We start from the raw sequence: 17,719 nt of genomic DNA, 5'->3' as shown, positions 1-17,719 counted from the left end.
TTCCTAAATTAATAAATAATATAATTCAGTCTGTCACACAGATTTCAGCCTTCCTATTCCACTAATCCTATTGTTTTGAGTGTATTTTGTATAATTAATTGTGCAGATGTGGTAAAGCCATGAAGACTGACATTATTAGACAAAAATTCTACCAGCTGCAATATGAGGCATGATAAACAACTTTTTAAAAAAAAAAAAAACTTTTTTTAAGAATAGGCACATTTGGGGAGCTGTTCCATGGTGTACAGATTTAGCAATGAACCCGTTAAGCTATGTGTCCTGATCTAGCAGGTGTCTTTTTATGTTCTTAATATTTAGTTAAAAACAACAAGGAGTCCTACAAAGTAGGGAAAGAGAGGGAAACATGCTAAAATTTATTGTTGAAATGTGATTTAGAGGATACAAAGATGTGCAAAACCATACCAGCATTATTTTTCTCTTTGAGGAAGGGGACTGTATAGTATATGGAAGAGGCACAACTGGATCGTTCACTATTTTTATTTTTTACTTTAAAGCAGCTTAACATAAAGTCTGCCTTTGATTTGAACTGTGGCACTGGAAGAGATTGTGTTCCCCATTTACCATGACCCTATCCCAAATCAAATCAAATTCTGGGGAAAGTCTCATCATGATTGTACTCTAATTTAGTGTTATGCCATGCCTCCAAGGCAGCCAATATCGGACCCCAATGGCAGCCATTTTGTGCCTGGCGCCCCCAGCACTCTCTTAAAATTCAGAATGTGACCCCTGGCCCAAACGCTGCTGACCCCTGTCATATACTCTCATCATATTCTCTCATCTCCACCTGCCTTGTGTGTGTAATCATTTCTCCTTCTGCCCCCAACATAAGTTCCACTCTGCTCTGAGAAACGGAAAAAGGTTTTTTAATCTGTAAGTCTCTTGAACTAACAGAGTTTTGTTTCTACAGGAGGTTTATGGAAACCCATTTGAGAATAATTCCTACAGAAGCATTCTCCAATCTTCCCAACATCTCCAGGATGTAAGTTCCAACCCCCAATGTGTTTTTATATTAAAATGGGGTGAAGCATTAAAAACAACTTTGGTAGCTCAGATTGTTAGCAAAAGTAGCTGAATAAAGCTGACTGAATCCAAGAATTAAAAAAACCAAAAAAAACCAGGCAAACTTGACTGAGTAACAAACAGATGAGGTGAACAAAATGGTTCAGGCCTGATGTCAATAGGCAGGAAGTTCCAAAGTGTGGGTGCCAAAATGAAATAAATTAATAATACACCAGGGATGTTGCCCTCCACACGTTATTGGAATCGTAATTCATCAGCCTCTGCCATGATAGCCAATGCTTAAGGATGATTGGAATTGGAGTCCAGCAACATCTGAAGGACCATAGCTTCTCTATCACTGCTATATCCAGACCAAAGAAATATTCTGTGGTCCTACCTGGTTGCTAAGTAACACCCTGCCACCAACACAAGCTTGCCTTGCAACCGTAGTTCTCTGGACGCAATCAGAACTGTTATTTATCTCTGCAGCCAGATGTTGCATTACTAACTGCTTTAAAAACCATAAGTACAAATTAACCTTTTGATCGCACATTTTGGTGTGATTCCCCTGCCATCATTACTCTAACGCAGATTACTGGTCCATTTGTTCCATGCTGAGGAAGGCTTGCAAGAGCCTTGCACAGATGTGGTTCACCAAGTAGGGTGGAACTCCTATGCTAGCTTCCTGGCAGGTTGGTCACTATTATTGCTTACTGGGAGTGGGGAGGTTGGCATGGTGGAAACAAGAGCCAGTCTAGGGCTGCTGTTGGTGCATGTGTACCATGCCAATGTCCCCTCTCAAAGTAACAGTGACCCATCTGCTGGGAAACTAGCGTAATGGCCCCACCAGGGAAGACACTTCTGTCTCTGCATACGGAGTTGGATTCCCTGAAACTGAAAGCACTGCGGTTAGTTTTAATGATAGTTTATCTGAACCAGCCAAGATTGAGAACTGCAGTTTGCATTTGGCTTGTTCAGACAAACCATAGTTAAAACTAGCCACTGTCTGTCCCAGTTCAGAGATAACAGCAGACTGTGGTTACTTGAATGTAGAAGCAAATCCTTGCAGCTGTGTCAAAAGAGGAGGAGATTATGCAGAAGTCCAAGGCACCAACTTGTTGTTTAGAATTCCATTCCAACATAGCCAATTGAAAACAATGAAAGAAAAGAGCGGCAGCTAACCTCCCGATGTGGTTGGACTCCAGCTCCCATCAGCTCCAACCAAAATGATCAGGGACAATGGGATTTGTAGCCCAAAATCTGGGGGGCACAACATTGACTCTCCCTGGAGCAGAGGAATACTTACAGAGAACAGATACAATGAACTCAGCTCATAGATTTCCATCTGCCTTTGTGTATGACCTCCCTTCCCATTTTTCTCCCATGTAGCTATATCACCATAGATGCAGTGCTGCAGATGCTGGAGGCTCATTCTTTCAGAAATCTAAACAAAGTCACACATATGTAAGTAGATGAAAATCCTTGAATAATTTGAACTGGTCCTATGATAGGGTGCAAAAACAGCTGGTAAAATGTGTTCAGCTGGTTGTGTGAACTTGGCTACAGTAGATCAGCACATAAAGTTAAGGTTATCAAGAGATGCATTTATTTCTTCAAAACTGTTAATTTTCAAACATCAATATTATTTTTTAATATTTAAAGAGCTAAATAAGAATGTCAGTTCCATAGCTCCCTAATCTGCTGCTTATTCCAAATCCCTAGTCTCTCTTTTGGATATACAGTGGTGCCTCGCAAGACGAAATTAATCCGTTCCGCGAGTGTCTTCGTCTAGCGGTTTTTTCGTCTTGCGAAGCAACCCTATTAGCGGCTTAACGGATTAGCGCTATTAGCGGTTTAGCAGCTATTAAAGGCTTATCGGCTTATCGGATTAGCTGCTAAAAGGCTATTAAAGGCTTAGCGGCTTAGATAAAGGGGGGGGGGGAAGCGAAAAAAAAATCTCAAGACTCGCAAGACATTTTCGTCTTGCGAAGCAAGCCCATAGGGAAATTCGTCCTGCGAAGCAACTCAAAAACGGAAAACCCTTTCGTCTAGCGGGTTTTCCGTCTTGCGAGGCATTCGTCTTGCGGGGCACCACTGTATATCTTCCAATGACTGCTTAACTATGTTAATACCTGATTATTATCTTCCAAAGCAACTACTCTATTCCCAACTTAAGAATGTTCTCAAGGCAAATCTTTAAAAATGTAGTATAAGCACTGATAACTGGGAAACACTGGCCTGCAAGCGTTCCAGTTGGAGAACAGCCTTTACCAAAGGTGTCGTGGACTTTGAAGAAGCACGAACTCAGGGCACAAAGGAAAAACGAGCTAAGAGGAAGGCACGTTTGGCAAACCCTCACCGTGATCAACTCCCAGCTGGAAACCTATGTCCCCACTGTGACTGTGGAAGGACGTGTGGATCCAGAATTGGCCTCCACAGTCACTTACGGACTCACTGCTAAGACTGTGTTCATGGAAGACAATCTTACTCGGCTACGAGTGATCGCCAAAAAAGAAACAATTAACTTTGTGGTGAACTATGTAATAGTATATGCTTCAGTATATTTAATCTAGGGGAAAATATACCAGCTATAGAAGAAAACCCATAGATGAAAATGAATAAAAACTACGTTACCAAAAAAGAAAAAAATGAATGAAAACCCATATTCATACAGAGGCACTAAAAATGAACACCAATATGACATGCTAGTGCCATTAACTGATGGGTTTGTTTTGCAGCATTCGGAAAGTTGCATAATATTAATTTATCTCCACAGTCTATTTGCAACTGCTAGATTGTGCTGCTAAACAGGATTATGAAGCCCAAAGGACACACTCATCTAACCATACCTCTTGTCAATTAGGACAAGAAAACTTAATTGGGAAAAGGTTAAAAGGTTTGACTATGCATGCCGGATATCATTCTGTGAGGGAAAGCCCTTCAGAAATGTGAGTGTTTTTATGAATTCTCTTCAGAGCCCCTTAGATCATTAGCATTAGTTGAATGTCACTGGCTTCTGTGTAATTATTCTCCAGAGGGCAAGGTCAGTTGGGGAATAAACAAATGCTGTCTGCTGTACGTATATTTATGTTACATTACATTTTAGAAGTCTTACTTCTAAAATAATATTTAGCCACTATCATCCTAGTTTGTTTAAAGATTGGTTTCAATTACTTTAAACAGTTTTAGGGGAAAACCAGTCATGCAACAGAGGACTATTCAGAAGTATATATATTTATGTATGTGTTAACATTTATTTTTAAAGGAAAGTGAGTGAGTGAACACACCATTTGTATATTTTTAATATACAAGTTTGTTTGTTTAATTGAGAACTTGTTCCTCATAAAAAGAGGGGCTAATTGCTTTGGCTTCAACAAGTGCTCAGAAAAAGGAGCGCAAGAATCATCTGGTTCAAAATTTTGTCTCAGACTATGGAAGGCAAAAATAGCTCCCGAGGCGCTCATAAGGAGGGCATGATAGGGGGTCATGGATTGGCTGGATACAGAGGCTGGGGAACCCCCAAGGGAACCCCCAGGGGAAGAAGGCTCGGAGCCAGAGGAGTGGTGGTGGGATGGATGGATGGTCAGAGGGAGAAGAAGGAGCAGGCTAGGAGGAGGAGGTGTCAGAAGCAGAAGAGGTAACAGGGTTTGGTGTGCCATTAAGTTAACAAAGGAAGTGGCTCTGTGCCAGAGGCTCAGTGGGTCTCTATGTTAGTTAGAAAGGCAAAAGCCAAAGTTGAGGTGTGTGAGAGCTAGAAGCTGGAAGCAGGCTGGGCAGCTGAGAGGCAGAGCCATGCCTGTTTTCGTCTGGAATCCAAGGCTTTGGCTATGGGAGAAGCAATACCCTCATGGGGTGTTAATGCTGTGAGCCCCTACACTGTAGGCTCAGGTTGTACGGTAGATATGTGTAAATAAACCATATATCATAAAGACACCACAGTCTCTGCTATCCATCATTCCTATGAAAGTGATCCCTGGAACCCGTGGAATCTTGTGCCATTTGGAGACTGGGGTGGCATGCAAGATAGATAGATAGATAGATAGATAGATAGATCACACACCAATATTGTGGCTGGCTTTTCATTTTCTAGTACTGGCTTTTGCTTCTTGAATAGTGACATTCCAGGCAGACCAGAAGGAATCCAGCCATATGGCAATGCTAAAATCCCCTGCATGCTTTGTTTTTATTGTTAATTAATTTAATATTCTTTCTGAACCCATATTCATAACTGAAATCTTTTTGCACATCAGAAAATCTTTTTTGTGCCTGACCTCGAAAACATTAAACAACTGTTGTTTTTTAACACAAAGGCCAACATATACAAAGACAAGCAGGCCAAAGTAGTGTTTCTTTTCTGTTACATAAGTGTAAAGGGGTCCAGAATCCAATCTTTTCAGAAAATTATGCTAATCATACCACCCAGAAAACAGGTCCTCTTGCTTTTGAGTGAGATCAGCTTGTCACACGTTATTTGGACGAAACATTTGCTAATAGGCCATAGTTCACATGGAGCTCATTTATAAGAATGGACTTTTCAGTTCTCAGAATTTCATAGACCAAAGGTGTAGAGAGCATCTGTTTTGTGTGCAGGTCCAATACTCAGCATCTCGGGGGGGGGGGCAGGAGATACCCCAGTTTAAAACCCTGAGCTAGATGGGCCAGTGGTCTGACTCTGTATAAGACATATTCCTATGCTGTGTGTATGTGGGGGGGGGGGGTTAATGTGAGGTGTGCAAGTGCAGAAATACTAATCTTTGTGGACATTTGATTGTATTTTGAACAGAGAAATCCGAAATGCTAGAAACCTACAATACATAGATCCCGAAGCCTTCATGAATCTCCCGTTGCTGAAATACCTGTAAGTACTGAAAACAAAAGCTTAGGGAATTGCTATTCTTGTAAGATTTGGGCGCTTCCTTAACCTCAGGGTTCTACCCGCCAACATTAGAGTTCAAAATAGGGATATTTTTTCATGCTTACAGCAGTGCCCCTGTTCTTATTCTATGGAGGCTTACTGGCAGGGCTTTTTTTCATCCAGAACTCAGTTCTGACTCCTCTCAGGTGGGAGCCATTGCCATTCTAAGAGAACAAGAGAGGCGATCATTGTGAGTTCTGGCACTTCTTTTTCTAGAAAAGTACCATTGCTTACTGGCATTTTGGAAAAATGATTTACAAATATACAGGTTGAGCCTAGGTGAAGTATTACACCTTCAGCTGAGGTCTGCTGCCCCATCTCAGCTCTCCTAGGGAAACAAGTCAGTCCCCCCACCGCCAGATGTTTTCAGAGCTCAAACTAACTCTGTCTCTCCCGGTCTGATGCACACTGCTAACTGATTACTCATTTTCACAAACACTGTAGATTACCACTTTTCTTATCTGGGCTGGGTGGGAGGAATCCTAGGCTGGATGTAAGCACATCAAAAAGGTGTTTCAGGAAAACACGTTGTAAAGTTTATTATGGGAAATCACATTGGCAAAAGGCAGGACTCCACAGCGTCATCTGGTGTCACAGTGTTATAACGCATATAAAACGCTTTTTCTTTACTAATGTAGCTGAGTCCCTAGACTTCCTCTGCCATTCAAAGGGTCAGCTGTCAACAGCAATAAATGAATCTCCCTAACAGATGAGATATACATAGATGCTAGACTCAGATAAATCTCCTGTCCAGCCAGTTTTGACTACTGCAGCCTAGTCTTGCAGAGATGTCACTCTTGCAATCAGGAATCACTGGCTTAGATGCTACCCTGGGAGGACAACTAGTCCAATCCTTTCTCCCACAGGTATATGAACCTAATTTATATCAGTGGAACTTAGTTTGGCCTAGATTGTACAGTCATTGTTTTAAAGGCATATCTGCACTAACTAACTATCTTAAATCTTTTGCAACCTTACAGTATACCACATGGAGCTATGCTGCTAAACAGAATATAAACTGTTTAAATAAAATAATAATAAAATAATTAATAATAATAATAATAATAATAATAATAAGGATCTCTTCGGGTACATAGGCACACCATTTAATTCTCCTTCTCTCTTTCTGCTTTATTTCAGTGTGATCATGAACACTGGACTCAGAGTTTTCCCTGACCTCACGAAGATCAACTCAGTGACAGCAGATATGAACTTTTTGCTGCAAGTATCAGAGTTTCCCTTCTCCTTTGAGCAGCAGCCAATGAAGTTTATCAGGGCAGAGAAAAGTTGTAGTCCATTGTCTGTTGTGCACTGCTAGACTTCGTGAAGGATAGAGGAGGAGAGAATCACAAGTGTTGTTTCCAGTGGCACCCTTTTTTATCTGTTGTAATTTCTTCTTCCAGCCAGAGTTCACCAGAGAGCCTCTCTGTGTGTTACGGGTGCTCTAATTTGTTGCATAAATAGTACTGAAGAGGCCGCCCTTTGAAAACTGTAGAAAATCATAATGAAACTTCAGGAGGAGATGGTCTTCTTGACTGTTAAAGCACTTTGTTCCTCAAAACAAGTACCTTTAACTGGGTGAAGAAGACAATTTGGGGGGGGGGGGGCAGCAAAGCTGCTGAAGTGCTAGTATATTATTTTCTCCATTGTTTATCCTTGTTAGGATACTGCATCAGTTGAAATTTCCAGTTATCAAGGGCTGTCTCACATGCAGTACAGTGCAGTTGTCTAAATGTCTAAAGAAAAATTAAGCATGTATGTGTGTCTATAGCTATAGCTATACACTGGTACCTCAGGTTACACATGCTTCAGGTTACATACGCTTCAGGTTACAGACTCCGCTAACCCAGAAATAGTGCTTCAGGTTAAGAACTTTGCTTCAGGATGAGAACAGAAATCGTGCTCCGGCGGTGCGGCAGCAGCAGGAGGCCCCCATTAGCTAAAGTGGTGCTTCAGGTTAAGAACAGTTTCAGGTTAAGAACGGACCTCTGGAACGAATTAAGTACTTAACCTGAGGTACCACTGTATCTATCTATAATCACAGAGTTATATTAACATATAATTGTATTTTATTGCTATACTAAGCCTTTCCCCCTTTTTTTACAGTGAAATGGCTGATAATCCATACATGATTTCGGTGCCTGCAAACGCATTCCATGGGCTATGCAACGAATCCCTTAGCCTGTATGTTGATCAGGCACAAGTTGTTTTCTCTTCCTCCTTTTCATTTCAGTAGTTGTGAAGCAGTAGGTCACCCTTAATGAGTAATGCTAAATAAGATAATAGTTGTCAGTTGATGGGCAGAGGAATCCTCAGGCGATGGGAGGGGGGGGCTGTGTTTGGGAGATGGGACACTAAGCCCTACTGAGCTTGCCCCTGCCAAGGCAGTAAGTAGGCAGTTTGGAATTTCACCCCGAGTTGTTTATTTCTTAAATGTTACCTCCCTTTGGTTTCAGTGGGAAGAAAAATAAATAGGCCAAGATATAATGGAATTTCATATAATGCCATCAAAATCAAAAATATATAGGTGTTCAGATGCTAGTTAGGGGAAAGTATACCTTGGGAGTGGGGAGCAATGGGAACAAGCATTCCAGCGCCATAAGACTAAAGTAAGTTAGGACACAGTGTGAATGCAAAAAGTAAAAAAGCCTAGTTACAGTTGCGTCACATCAGCTAATAATCTATTTTTTGTTTGTTTACAGAAAGCTATACAACAATGGGTTCACAAAGGTTGACGCCCATGCCTTTAATGGAACAAAGCTAGATTCTGTGTAAGTAATCAATAATACTTACCAATTGCATCATGCTTTCAGGTATTTAAAGGTAGGTCAGTGCCATTATCCCCGTTATTTCTGATGGGGGAAATGAAACTGAGCAAGTTTGGCTTGCCAAAGACCAGGTAGTGAGTTCATAGCAGATGTGAAATTCAAAACTGGTACATCACGATTTATTGCTCAGTCTCTTAAACACTTTACCACACCAGGTTCAATTAAGCACCTAACGACTTTAAAAAGTTTTCAGTTTGGGTGAAACAGCATCTCATAGGGCTTGTGCACATTTAAGATGGGTCTGGCTTTGAAGCCATGTTTTCTCCATTCAGATTTTACCTCATTTGTTCACTCTGAAGGCAGACAGATGCCAACAACAGGCTTACACACATGCCCAGTTGCAGCTGAAGTTGAAATTAAATTTCTTATTACCATCCATACTGGTAAATGCTCTCTTTTGTCTTTGTCTTCCAGTTTGTTTATTTGAATGTGTTAATTGTGCACAAACAGGGCATGTGTGCAGGAGTCTGCTAAGGAGTACTCACATCTTAAAAAATGAAAAATATCAGCAAGCGAATTGCACAATAGCAAACACCTGGGAATGAACTCCCAATTCAACAAAAGCTTGCATGCACTTAATTTATGTTCAGTCCTGAAACTACAGGCATTTCCCATTCTAAAACAGAAAGATGGTTGTGCAGTAATTTACAGTGAATTCAATAGGAAATAAATTAAACAAGGAGATTTGGAGAAATTGTTTTTCATTTTTCCAGATTGTTTGGATTTTTTTAATTGCAAATTTATTAGGGGAAAACACACAGCACAAAAAATGAAGAGGGAAAGAGAACAAAACAAATAAATTTGTCAGCTCAACATTGTGTGTTTAGAAACAAAAGGACTGCAGTTGTGCAGTTGAACAAACTGACAATGCCTGGAAGGCCACAGTTCCCTCATCCCACTATACGGCATTGCAAAAAAAAAAAGAGGGGAAAAAGAGTTCTTTGTTCCCAAAAACACTTTCTCAAAAAGTCTTTAAACTATAAGGGCTGTTTAGAAAGTATGAGTTAAAAGCTACAAAATTTGATTGTTTCTTAATCAAATTACCATTGTCGAGTGAAATAAAAATAAAAATATAGATGCACATGAGGGTACCATGGTGGTGGTGATGATGAAAATAGCTCCCATTTCAAGCTTTTTCAGGGCCTTAGAAAATCCTCTGGCTGCAATGGAACTAAACCTCTTGGAACCTCCATTTCATACTATTTGAAACAAAACAGCCACACCTCATCAGAAAATCTGACTTTGTGCTCACCATGAGTAACTTGTGTTTTTGAAAAGGAACTCATGTTTTTACAAGCTGGTCATTTTCAGGCACCTGTAGAAACAAAGTATAAATCTCCTTTAACAGAATATTCAAGGCTAGCTTTAATCTAAGTGCTAACCTAAACACTCAGGCTAATTGTGCCGTAGTCTTAGCAGATCATGCCAAATGAATAAGCAAAAAATCACTGCTTGCTGTGCAGTTGATTCTATTCTATTATTTGTAGGTGTGGACACTTACATTTGCTTACTTCTTCATATGCACACACATACAAAACTGCGGCCAGTCAGTGTAGACAACATTAGACTAGATGGTCTGACTCATTATAAGGCAGCTTTCCTGCATTCCTAACCCTTTGCAGCACCGAACTACATGACAAATGTCCCACCTGGTTTAGCCTACGTAACTTTTCCTGGTTTGTCACCTGAATTGGCTTGCAAGCATTTTTGTAGTATCATTTTCATCCCTACTGTGGACCATACTTTATTTTATTCTTTTTAAAAAGAGCTCCCATTTGGAGCAGTTGAACTGTATGGTGCTTTAAAATATAACATAAACGTCAACTATAAATTGGTGTTGTAAAATTGAGCCCCACAAGTATCTTTCTCTTACCTTAAAATAAACTCTTGTATCACAGACTGGTGTGTCATCATGAGTGACAACTGCCTGGAAAAGGAGACAATTCACATACGTTGGAATCTAAAATGACCGTACAGGATTACCCCCCATCTTTCCTTTCAGAAATAATAAACTTCACTGGCACTTGATGCTCCTTAGCTTCAGTCAAACATATAAATGACAGTACTAATATAATTTTTTGGGGGGGTGGGTTTTTGTGGGGAGAGAGCAAGTGTTGCTTCTAGCCAAAAGCCACAAGGCATGCTTTTCAAGTTCTTTTTTTGGTGTCTCTTGATGTGCTAGAAATGTTTAAAAATATGGTAATGCTAGGTAATTCCAGCACGAATTCTGATTAGCTTCCTTGGCTCAGGAACTCGCAACTAAAACAAGCTGCTTTAGCATTTTAGTAATGGATTCTAAAATAATGAAGACATGCCCTGACAGCGAAATTTATTTTTGAAAGTGTAATTCTAGCAGCTTGGTTGGTTTGGTTGTTGCTTACACAAAGTGCTTTTAAAGTGAAGTGGAAAGAAGGAAGCTAAAGAGCTGAGGACTCTAAATTAGGTATAGCTTGGGGTGTAAGTGAGACACAGGTATGTGACTTGGACTTTTACATTGACAAACCAGTCTGAAAGCTTTCCCCATTCATCTGTTTGGCTGCATATATATTTAAAGCACGTCTCCCACCCCACATTCTGGGAACTGTAGCTTACCTTTATTGAGGCGCAATTCCCAGCACTCTTAACAAACTATAGTTCCTAGGATTGTTGGGGAAGGGGGGAATGTGTTTGAAATGTATAGTACCTATAGACAAATGCCTCTACTGAATACACATGCACTGTGCTCCTAAATTCATTGCGCCTCCCTCTCCTAAAAGAGATTTTGCCATCTGGTCCTCCTCTCCAGCCAGATGTTCATATATTACATACAGTTTTTTGTTATCATGGGAATGTTGCCTTAGCAAAAAGCTTTCTTCCTTTACCCCTGTTCCATTCTGCCATTGCTTCATAGTCTTAAACTGTGTTTCATTCTTGTTTGGAAGCCGAATTGGTCTGCACTCTGCTCTGGCTTCGACTTGTCTTCTCGTACAGCAAGAATTAGGAAAAATTCTGATGCTTCTTTGGTCTAGCCCAGGTCTGCTTTCGTTTTCGCAGTGTTCCAGCTCCGGTCTAAGACAACTGACCAAGTTTCAGGCTTTCTCAAGGCTTGGATTTTCAACATCTGATCATTGGCTCCTACCTGAGAGAGGCTGGAATGCCGATTTTGGATGGCCCTGTTATTTTGACTCATGCTACAGCAACCTGATGGGCGCCTGCTACCGTTTTATGCCCTTCCAGATAAGAAATAGGAGAAGAAAGACGGACTTGTTGCATTCCAAACACAACAGATTGAACATAGTTCCAGGTTCAGAAGGACCACTTGTGGAGCTCCAAAAAAGGAGCGGGGAGAAATTGCATTTCAATACTTGTGGATATGACCACAGAGCCACAAGTGTCTGGGGTTTTTTTTCGGTGAGGGGGGTTGGTCATTAGGTTATTGGTTTTGTGTAGCTTGATGGCCCAGATAGAGATTGCTGGAGAGACAGGCAGGGATTAATGGAGAGGTGGTTCAAGGATAAAGCTGTATGTGCCCCATGATTTGCCTTGTACCTTCTCCTAAGCTCTCCTGCTGCCTTAAATAATTAATAAGCCTCATGAAGGTTCAACTGGCAGTATAGTTGGCTTCTGTAAATGGGATTGGAATGGGGCACCATCTTGTCCTTCATCCCAGTCCTCAAAATGCCTCGAGTCAGCTTTTTAAGGAAATTCAAAATATCTGAACAGCCACATCAAATAAATAGTTGACACAGAAACTAAGCTCTTTTTGGCCTTTTTGAGCACTGATATGACCCCAGTGATGCCGGTCACCATTTACATATATCACTGAAGAAAAAGGTGTTGAGAAAAGAATAACAGAATGTTCTTTCTGTCATAGAGTTAGGCGGGGTTGGTTGACTGCCATCCATCTGTCTCGGGAGACAGTGGAGGAATGAGCCTTTGGGGATGAAGTCAAACTCTTGGAGGGTTGCAGAGCCTGCTGTGGCTGTAGATATGTTTTGTTGCAGATAGGACAGATGAAGGCGTCCAGCTGTGCTGCTACAGGTGCACCATGTGTTGGCTTTTTGCAGTATGGTAGCGCTGCAGAGAGCTTGCTGGGGAGACCATGCATTAAAAAGGGACTCAAAAATAGCTTAAACAAGGTTTTAATTACAAAAACAAAAACTCCTTATACACTAAATACATCAACAACAAACCAGACCCAACCACCAACCCATCCCCCAGGGTAATGGGAGAGCTAGGTGCTGCTCCTTATATACTACACCCAATTGCTGACACAGCTTAATCAATACAACTCAGCAGCACCTGCTATCTTCCACAGCTGTAAAGCTGGGTCTCGTTATTTTGCTCTGGCCCTTGCTCTGGCCCCTTAAAGACATACACATCGGGTGGAACAATGATGAACCTTTACATTTAAAGAAACCATTCAACACCATGGTGTTGCTTCTTTCTGCGCTCCTCTCAGTGGTCATTCTTCCTCTGGTCACTGCTGTGGATACACAACTGTGGATACACAACCTGTCTGTCTGTTTGTCTCCAGGCACTGTGGTTATCCGTAGGGGATTCCTGAACCGCAGGGTTGATGTTGCCAGCCTTCATGTCACCTTTGTAACGCAGAGGTGGTCTGCCAACAAAACCATTGTGAAAGATGTGGGCAGCTCCTAAGTAACAATGCTTCTCCAAAACCAATTCAGTTTGAACTTCTAACCCTCATATAAAAAGGCTTTTATCATAGAAGGCTTTTTTAAGCCAGTCAATCCCCGTAGAATAATAACATTAATAAATTCCTCGGATCAAAGAAACGAAACAAGGTCAGAGCCTTTTCAGAATATGTGTAAGATTTAGAAAGGCAGATAGACAGGATATTCTGTCTACCATTCAGATCTTTCCCACCCCCCACCCCCGATTTATTTTTGTACCTCCTTATGTGATGCTTGTGCTATAGGTAACTAGACAAAAGAGGCCAAGCTTGTGCGCACATGCACATATGCTTGCTTGCGCAGACAGAAGACTGTCTGCGCAGATCATCTTCCAAATCTTTACTCATAAATGTCCCTCCCTGCTGTAAATAGAAAGGCAAACTCCCCCCACAGGGAGCCCAGACAAGGGCCAAACTAGACAGTCCCTTAAACGTCTGTATGCCTTTTAGCATGTTTTGTCTTACTTTCTTTATTAATCACCTTTAACATTTATTAAAATAAGTTCTCTAGATGTTGTACCAACAAAAACATAACAATAAAATGAGTTAGCAAGAAAAATCCTTTTGGATACTATTAAAAGAAAAGGTTTAAGCAACTGAAATCCATTAACATCAGGAAATCCTACATTCTGGCTCTTAGATGTTGAAGTTGGCAGCTGTCATTGCAGCCCCTCCTTGCTAAGGCATCGTTATGAATGTGCCATTGGTTTGAAAGTCTGTATTGCCTTCTTGGTAGAACCAGATAGCTACGTTTCAGTTTTCCAACGAAGTCCTAAATATCAGAGAAAAAACTTGTAAAAACAACAACAACAGTTATTCATCTTCCATTGATTTTTAGTATTCAAGGCAGAAGAGTCTTCTCATACTTCATTCTAGCACACCAAACTTACCATCCATACGTCAGTTGTCTAATGTTTTTTGTTTAATGTTTTTAATTTGCAAGGACTGTTTGTTCGTTTGCGTGTGTGTGTGTGTGTGTGTGTGTGTTTTTAAAAACCAGCACCATGTTTAATCTTTCTAAGGCGCTTACTATCTTCAGGCACACTCCAGTTTTTGTATTGTTGGAAATTTTAAAATCCATAAAGCCACAGAAAAAAGCAATGCCACTGCAACTTTATATATGAAGAACTTTGGGTGCTTCCAGATAGAGTCCAGATTTTCTTAACATCTTGTTGCCCTTGTCTACATTGACTCCCCCCCCCCCATTCTCATCTCTTTCCTTAATCACAATAAAAAGCACCGCCACCCCCACCGTTCTATTAAAAATGCGAACATTTCTTGCACATTGTATACACGTTATGATGCACGTTATTATATTATATGCAGTTTTCCTAAGCGCTCAATACAAGTGGAACTAATTTTTATGGTTGATCAGGGATCTCATAATCCTGTTCACTGGTGTCCATTGCCATGCCATTTCTACATATCAAAAAGAGAGCCACAAGTTTCTCACCTTGACTGACAGATTATACATTCAATATTGCTGGAGATTATACATTCATTTTATTTCTGCAGCAGTGGGAGGACTGGGGCATCTGGATGCTTTGCTTGCTCCCCTGGGTTGCTGTTTCTTGAGATAGCTCAGGTCACTGGTTCATTGAATATTAGAATCAATGCCTATTGAAGACATTGCTCTTTTAATATGATTTTTCTAGTCTGAATATTTTCTGGATTTTTTTAAATAAGGTTTTTATTGTTTTTACACTTGTTTCCCACCCTGGGCTGCTTCGGGAGGAAGAGAAATGAGCATTCTGTCTGTATCAGAATTTTAGCTTGCTGGATGGAACGATCTCCCCTCCCCTCCTTCTGACCACTGTTCTGGGAGTTATCCTGACACACACACCCCAACCAATTTGGGGGGGCAAAGCGGGGTAGCTGCAGGTGAGGCTCCTTAGGGGAATCCTGTCCATAGGCTTCAGTGGATGTTCTGTTAGAAGCCCCTTGATGAAGAAAGTGGGCCTGATATTCAGCAACAGCTGACCTAGCTTCCCAGTCTGACTTTTTTACTATTCCCATACAATTAACTCTGTTAAAATATAAGCTATCAGCTAATTATTGGTGCTATCTTTCCCCCTTGCAGGTATCTGAATAAGAACAAATATCTGAGAGTTATTGATGAAGATGCTTTTTTGGGTGTGCAGAGCGGTCCAAGCCTACTGTGAGTAAGAGCAAGGAGAGATACCTTGAAATTATAGTATTGTTATTTAATGGTACTCTAAGCATCCTCTGATGGTTGTTTCACATAATGTGTCTTTTGTGTCAAGGGCACTTCACAGCCAAAGGAACAAGCACAGCAGATAGATAACTCTTGATTGTCAAAGATAACACTCAACAATCGCTTCTACAGCTTTGGATACTCTTGCGCAACAATCTATTCCCAGGTCCGCACTCAATGGTGCAGTTGCTGCACCAGGGGACCGCTTCTGCTCCACCAATTTATGGACTTGCTCCAACGAGCTTCGCGCATGCAAGCAGAGGCTACGCCGGCATAAGAGTTTCTTCTGCTCATCCCTTTTCAATCCCCTCCTGGTTCTGGGAGACAGTAGTGCAGGAGAAGGTGGGGAAGTATCTGGCCCTTCACTTGCCTGACTTGCCTCTTTTCCTCTTATTCCAACTCATCCTGTGCTCCACCCTCCATCTTTGACACTTCCCCTGCCTACGATTCTTGCCTCCTGGCTGGTACAGTTCCCCACAAATCACTGGTCTCATCTCCCATGTCAGACTTCATCCCTCCTTCCCCTGGTGCGCACTCGTCAGCTTCCCAACAGTCCCTGACATTTCGCTATTGATGATAGTGCCAAACTCATGAGCCAGCCTGTCTGTTCTAATCTGAGGCTGTACTTTGTGCCCTACTGACACTGAAAGTTGATTTAGCTGGAATATGGTACAGAACATAGCCTTTTTGGTTTTGACCCTGCTTTGTATAACTGCTTGCCTCGAAGCCTGGTTATTTTTTTTATTATTTTATTATTATTATTATTATTATTATGCATATACTGCCCTATACCCATAGATATCGGCTGTTCACAACATAAAAGCACAATATAAAAAACACATAATAAAAACAAGAACAGAGGCTACCCGATCATCCACCTTTCCACAACACATCCCTCTGTTGGCTTTTTGATGCTCCGTTAAGACTTTTCTTTTCACCAAACTTTTGTTCTGATAGCGTTGTATTCAGGTAAGCTCTACCTGTAGTGTTTTATATCCCGCCCCCCCAAAAAAGAGGGGCTTGACCCCTTACATGTATTCCCAGTTAGTTCTTGGTATGAGCTTTCGTGTGCAAGCACACTTCTTCAGATACACATGGACTTCCATTTCATGCGGCTCAATGTGGTGCCTTCCATGGTTCCAGTTACCGATAGGTAGCCGTGTTGGTCTGCCATAGTCAAAATAAAAAAAATCCTTCCAGTAGCACCTTTAAGACCAACCAAGTTAGTTCTTGGTATGAGCTTTCGTGTGCAAGCACACTTCTTCAGATACACAGTATTCCCAGTGTATTCCCAGTGTTCACACTCAAATAATCAGTGGGTTTCCATCATCCCTAACCATTTGCCAACCTGAGTAGGGTTGATGGGAGTTGGAGTCCAAAAAGCACACCCCTGTTACAGAAGATGTGAAACCAGTGTTTGCCTTGATAAGGGCAGACTTGCACACTTTGAGAGCTGCCTTCCAAACAGTTGTCCCAGAGGCTGTGTGTTAACGCAAGTTCATGGGAACTCAGGAAGTTGCCTTTTACCAAGTCAGACTGGTATCCCACCAAGGTAAGTATTGTCCGGCTGGCAGTAGCTGTCCAGGATTTCAAACAGGGGACATTCCCAGCCCTACCAGGAGGTGCTGGGAATTTAACCTGGGATCTCCTGCATGCAAAACAGTTGCTCTGCTAGTGACCTGTGGGCCTTACGCCACCCCTCTTTCTGTAGCTGAGGCAAGTGCCATTGATTACGTTGCTGTGTTTTTCAGTCACTGTGCTCCATCCTCAGAAATAAGCAAGAAACACAGCAGAAGGGACATAGTCAACAGTTCTCTTCCAGCCTCAGAGGAATGATTACGCAGTTGCTGCTCTTCGCATAATGAGATCTTGGCTAGGATTCAGAGGCCCAATTGGCATAATCTACCAACTGTGTCAGCCAGCACAGCTGCCTAAGTTCCAAACAAAAGAGCTCAAGTTCTGGACAAGTTGAGCAAAAACAAAATGAGGTTCATGATTTGATCACCTTTTGTAGCATGCACTGTTCCAAATTCAACCGAAATATTAACTCTTTGGGCACAAGGGAA

At 41.4% G+C, this 17,719-nt stretch overlaps 1 protein-coding gene and 1 long non-coding RNA gene across 2 annotated transcripts in view; one reads left to right on the top strand and one right to left on the bottom strand.

Moving 5' to 3' along the window:
• Positions 1-17,719, top strand: part of TSHR (thyroid stimulating hormone receptor) — a 67,311-nt gene that overhangs the window by 33,127 nt on the left and 16,465 nt on the right. The window contains exons 3-9 of the mRNA XM_080974353.1: positions 929-1,000; positions 2,410-2,484; positions 5,804-5,878; positions 7,076-7,168; positions 8,042-8,119; positions 8,638-8,706; positions 15,519-15,596. Coding sequence (XP_080830479.1) covers positions 929-1,000; positions 2,410-2,484; positions 5,804-5,878; positions 7,076-7,168; positions 8,042-8,119; positions 8,638-8,706; positions 15,519-15,596 — 540 coding nt within the window. The remainder of the gene's footprint in view (positions 1-928; positions 1,001-2,409; positions 2,485-5,803; positions 5,879-7,075; positions 7,169-8,041; positions 8,120-8,637; positions 8,707-15,518; positions 15,597-17,719) is intronic.
• Positions 7,076-13,349, bottom strand: LOC308459311. Its single transcript, XR_013977989.1, has 5 exons — positions 13,258-13,349; positions 10,637-10,690; positions 10,016-10,078; positions 8,040-8,205; positions 7,076-7,154 (listed from the first exon to the last, which is right to left on the bottom strand). It is a non-coding gene; the product is annotated as an uncharacterized lncRNA (long non-coding RNA).

This window comes from Podarcis pityusensis (genome assembly GCF_964106645.2).
Source record: "Podarcis pityusensis genome assembly, chromosome: 1".
Taxonomy (NCBI): Eukaryota; Metazoa; Chordata; class Lepidosauria; order Squamata; family Lacertidae; genus Podarcis; species Podarcis pityusensis.
Note: the sequence above shows the minus strand (reverse complement) of the source record. Positions and strands in the feature narration are given on the sequence as shown.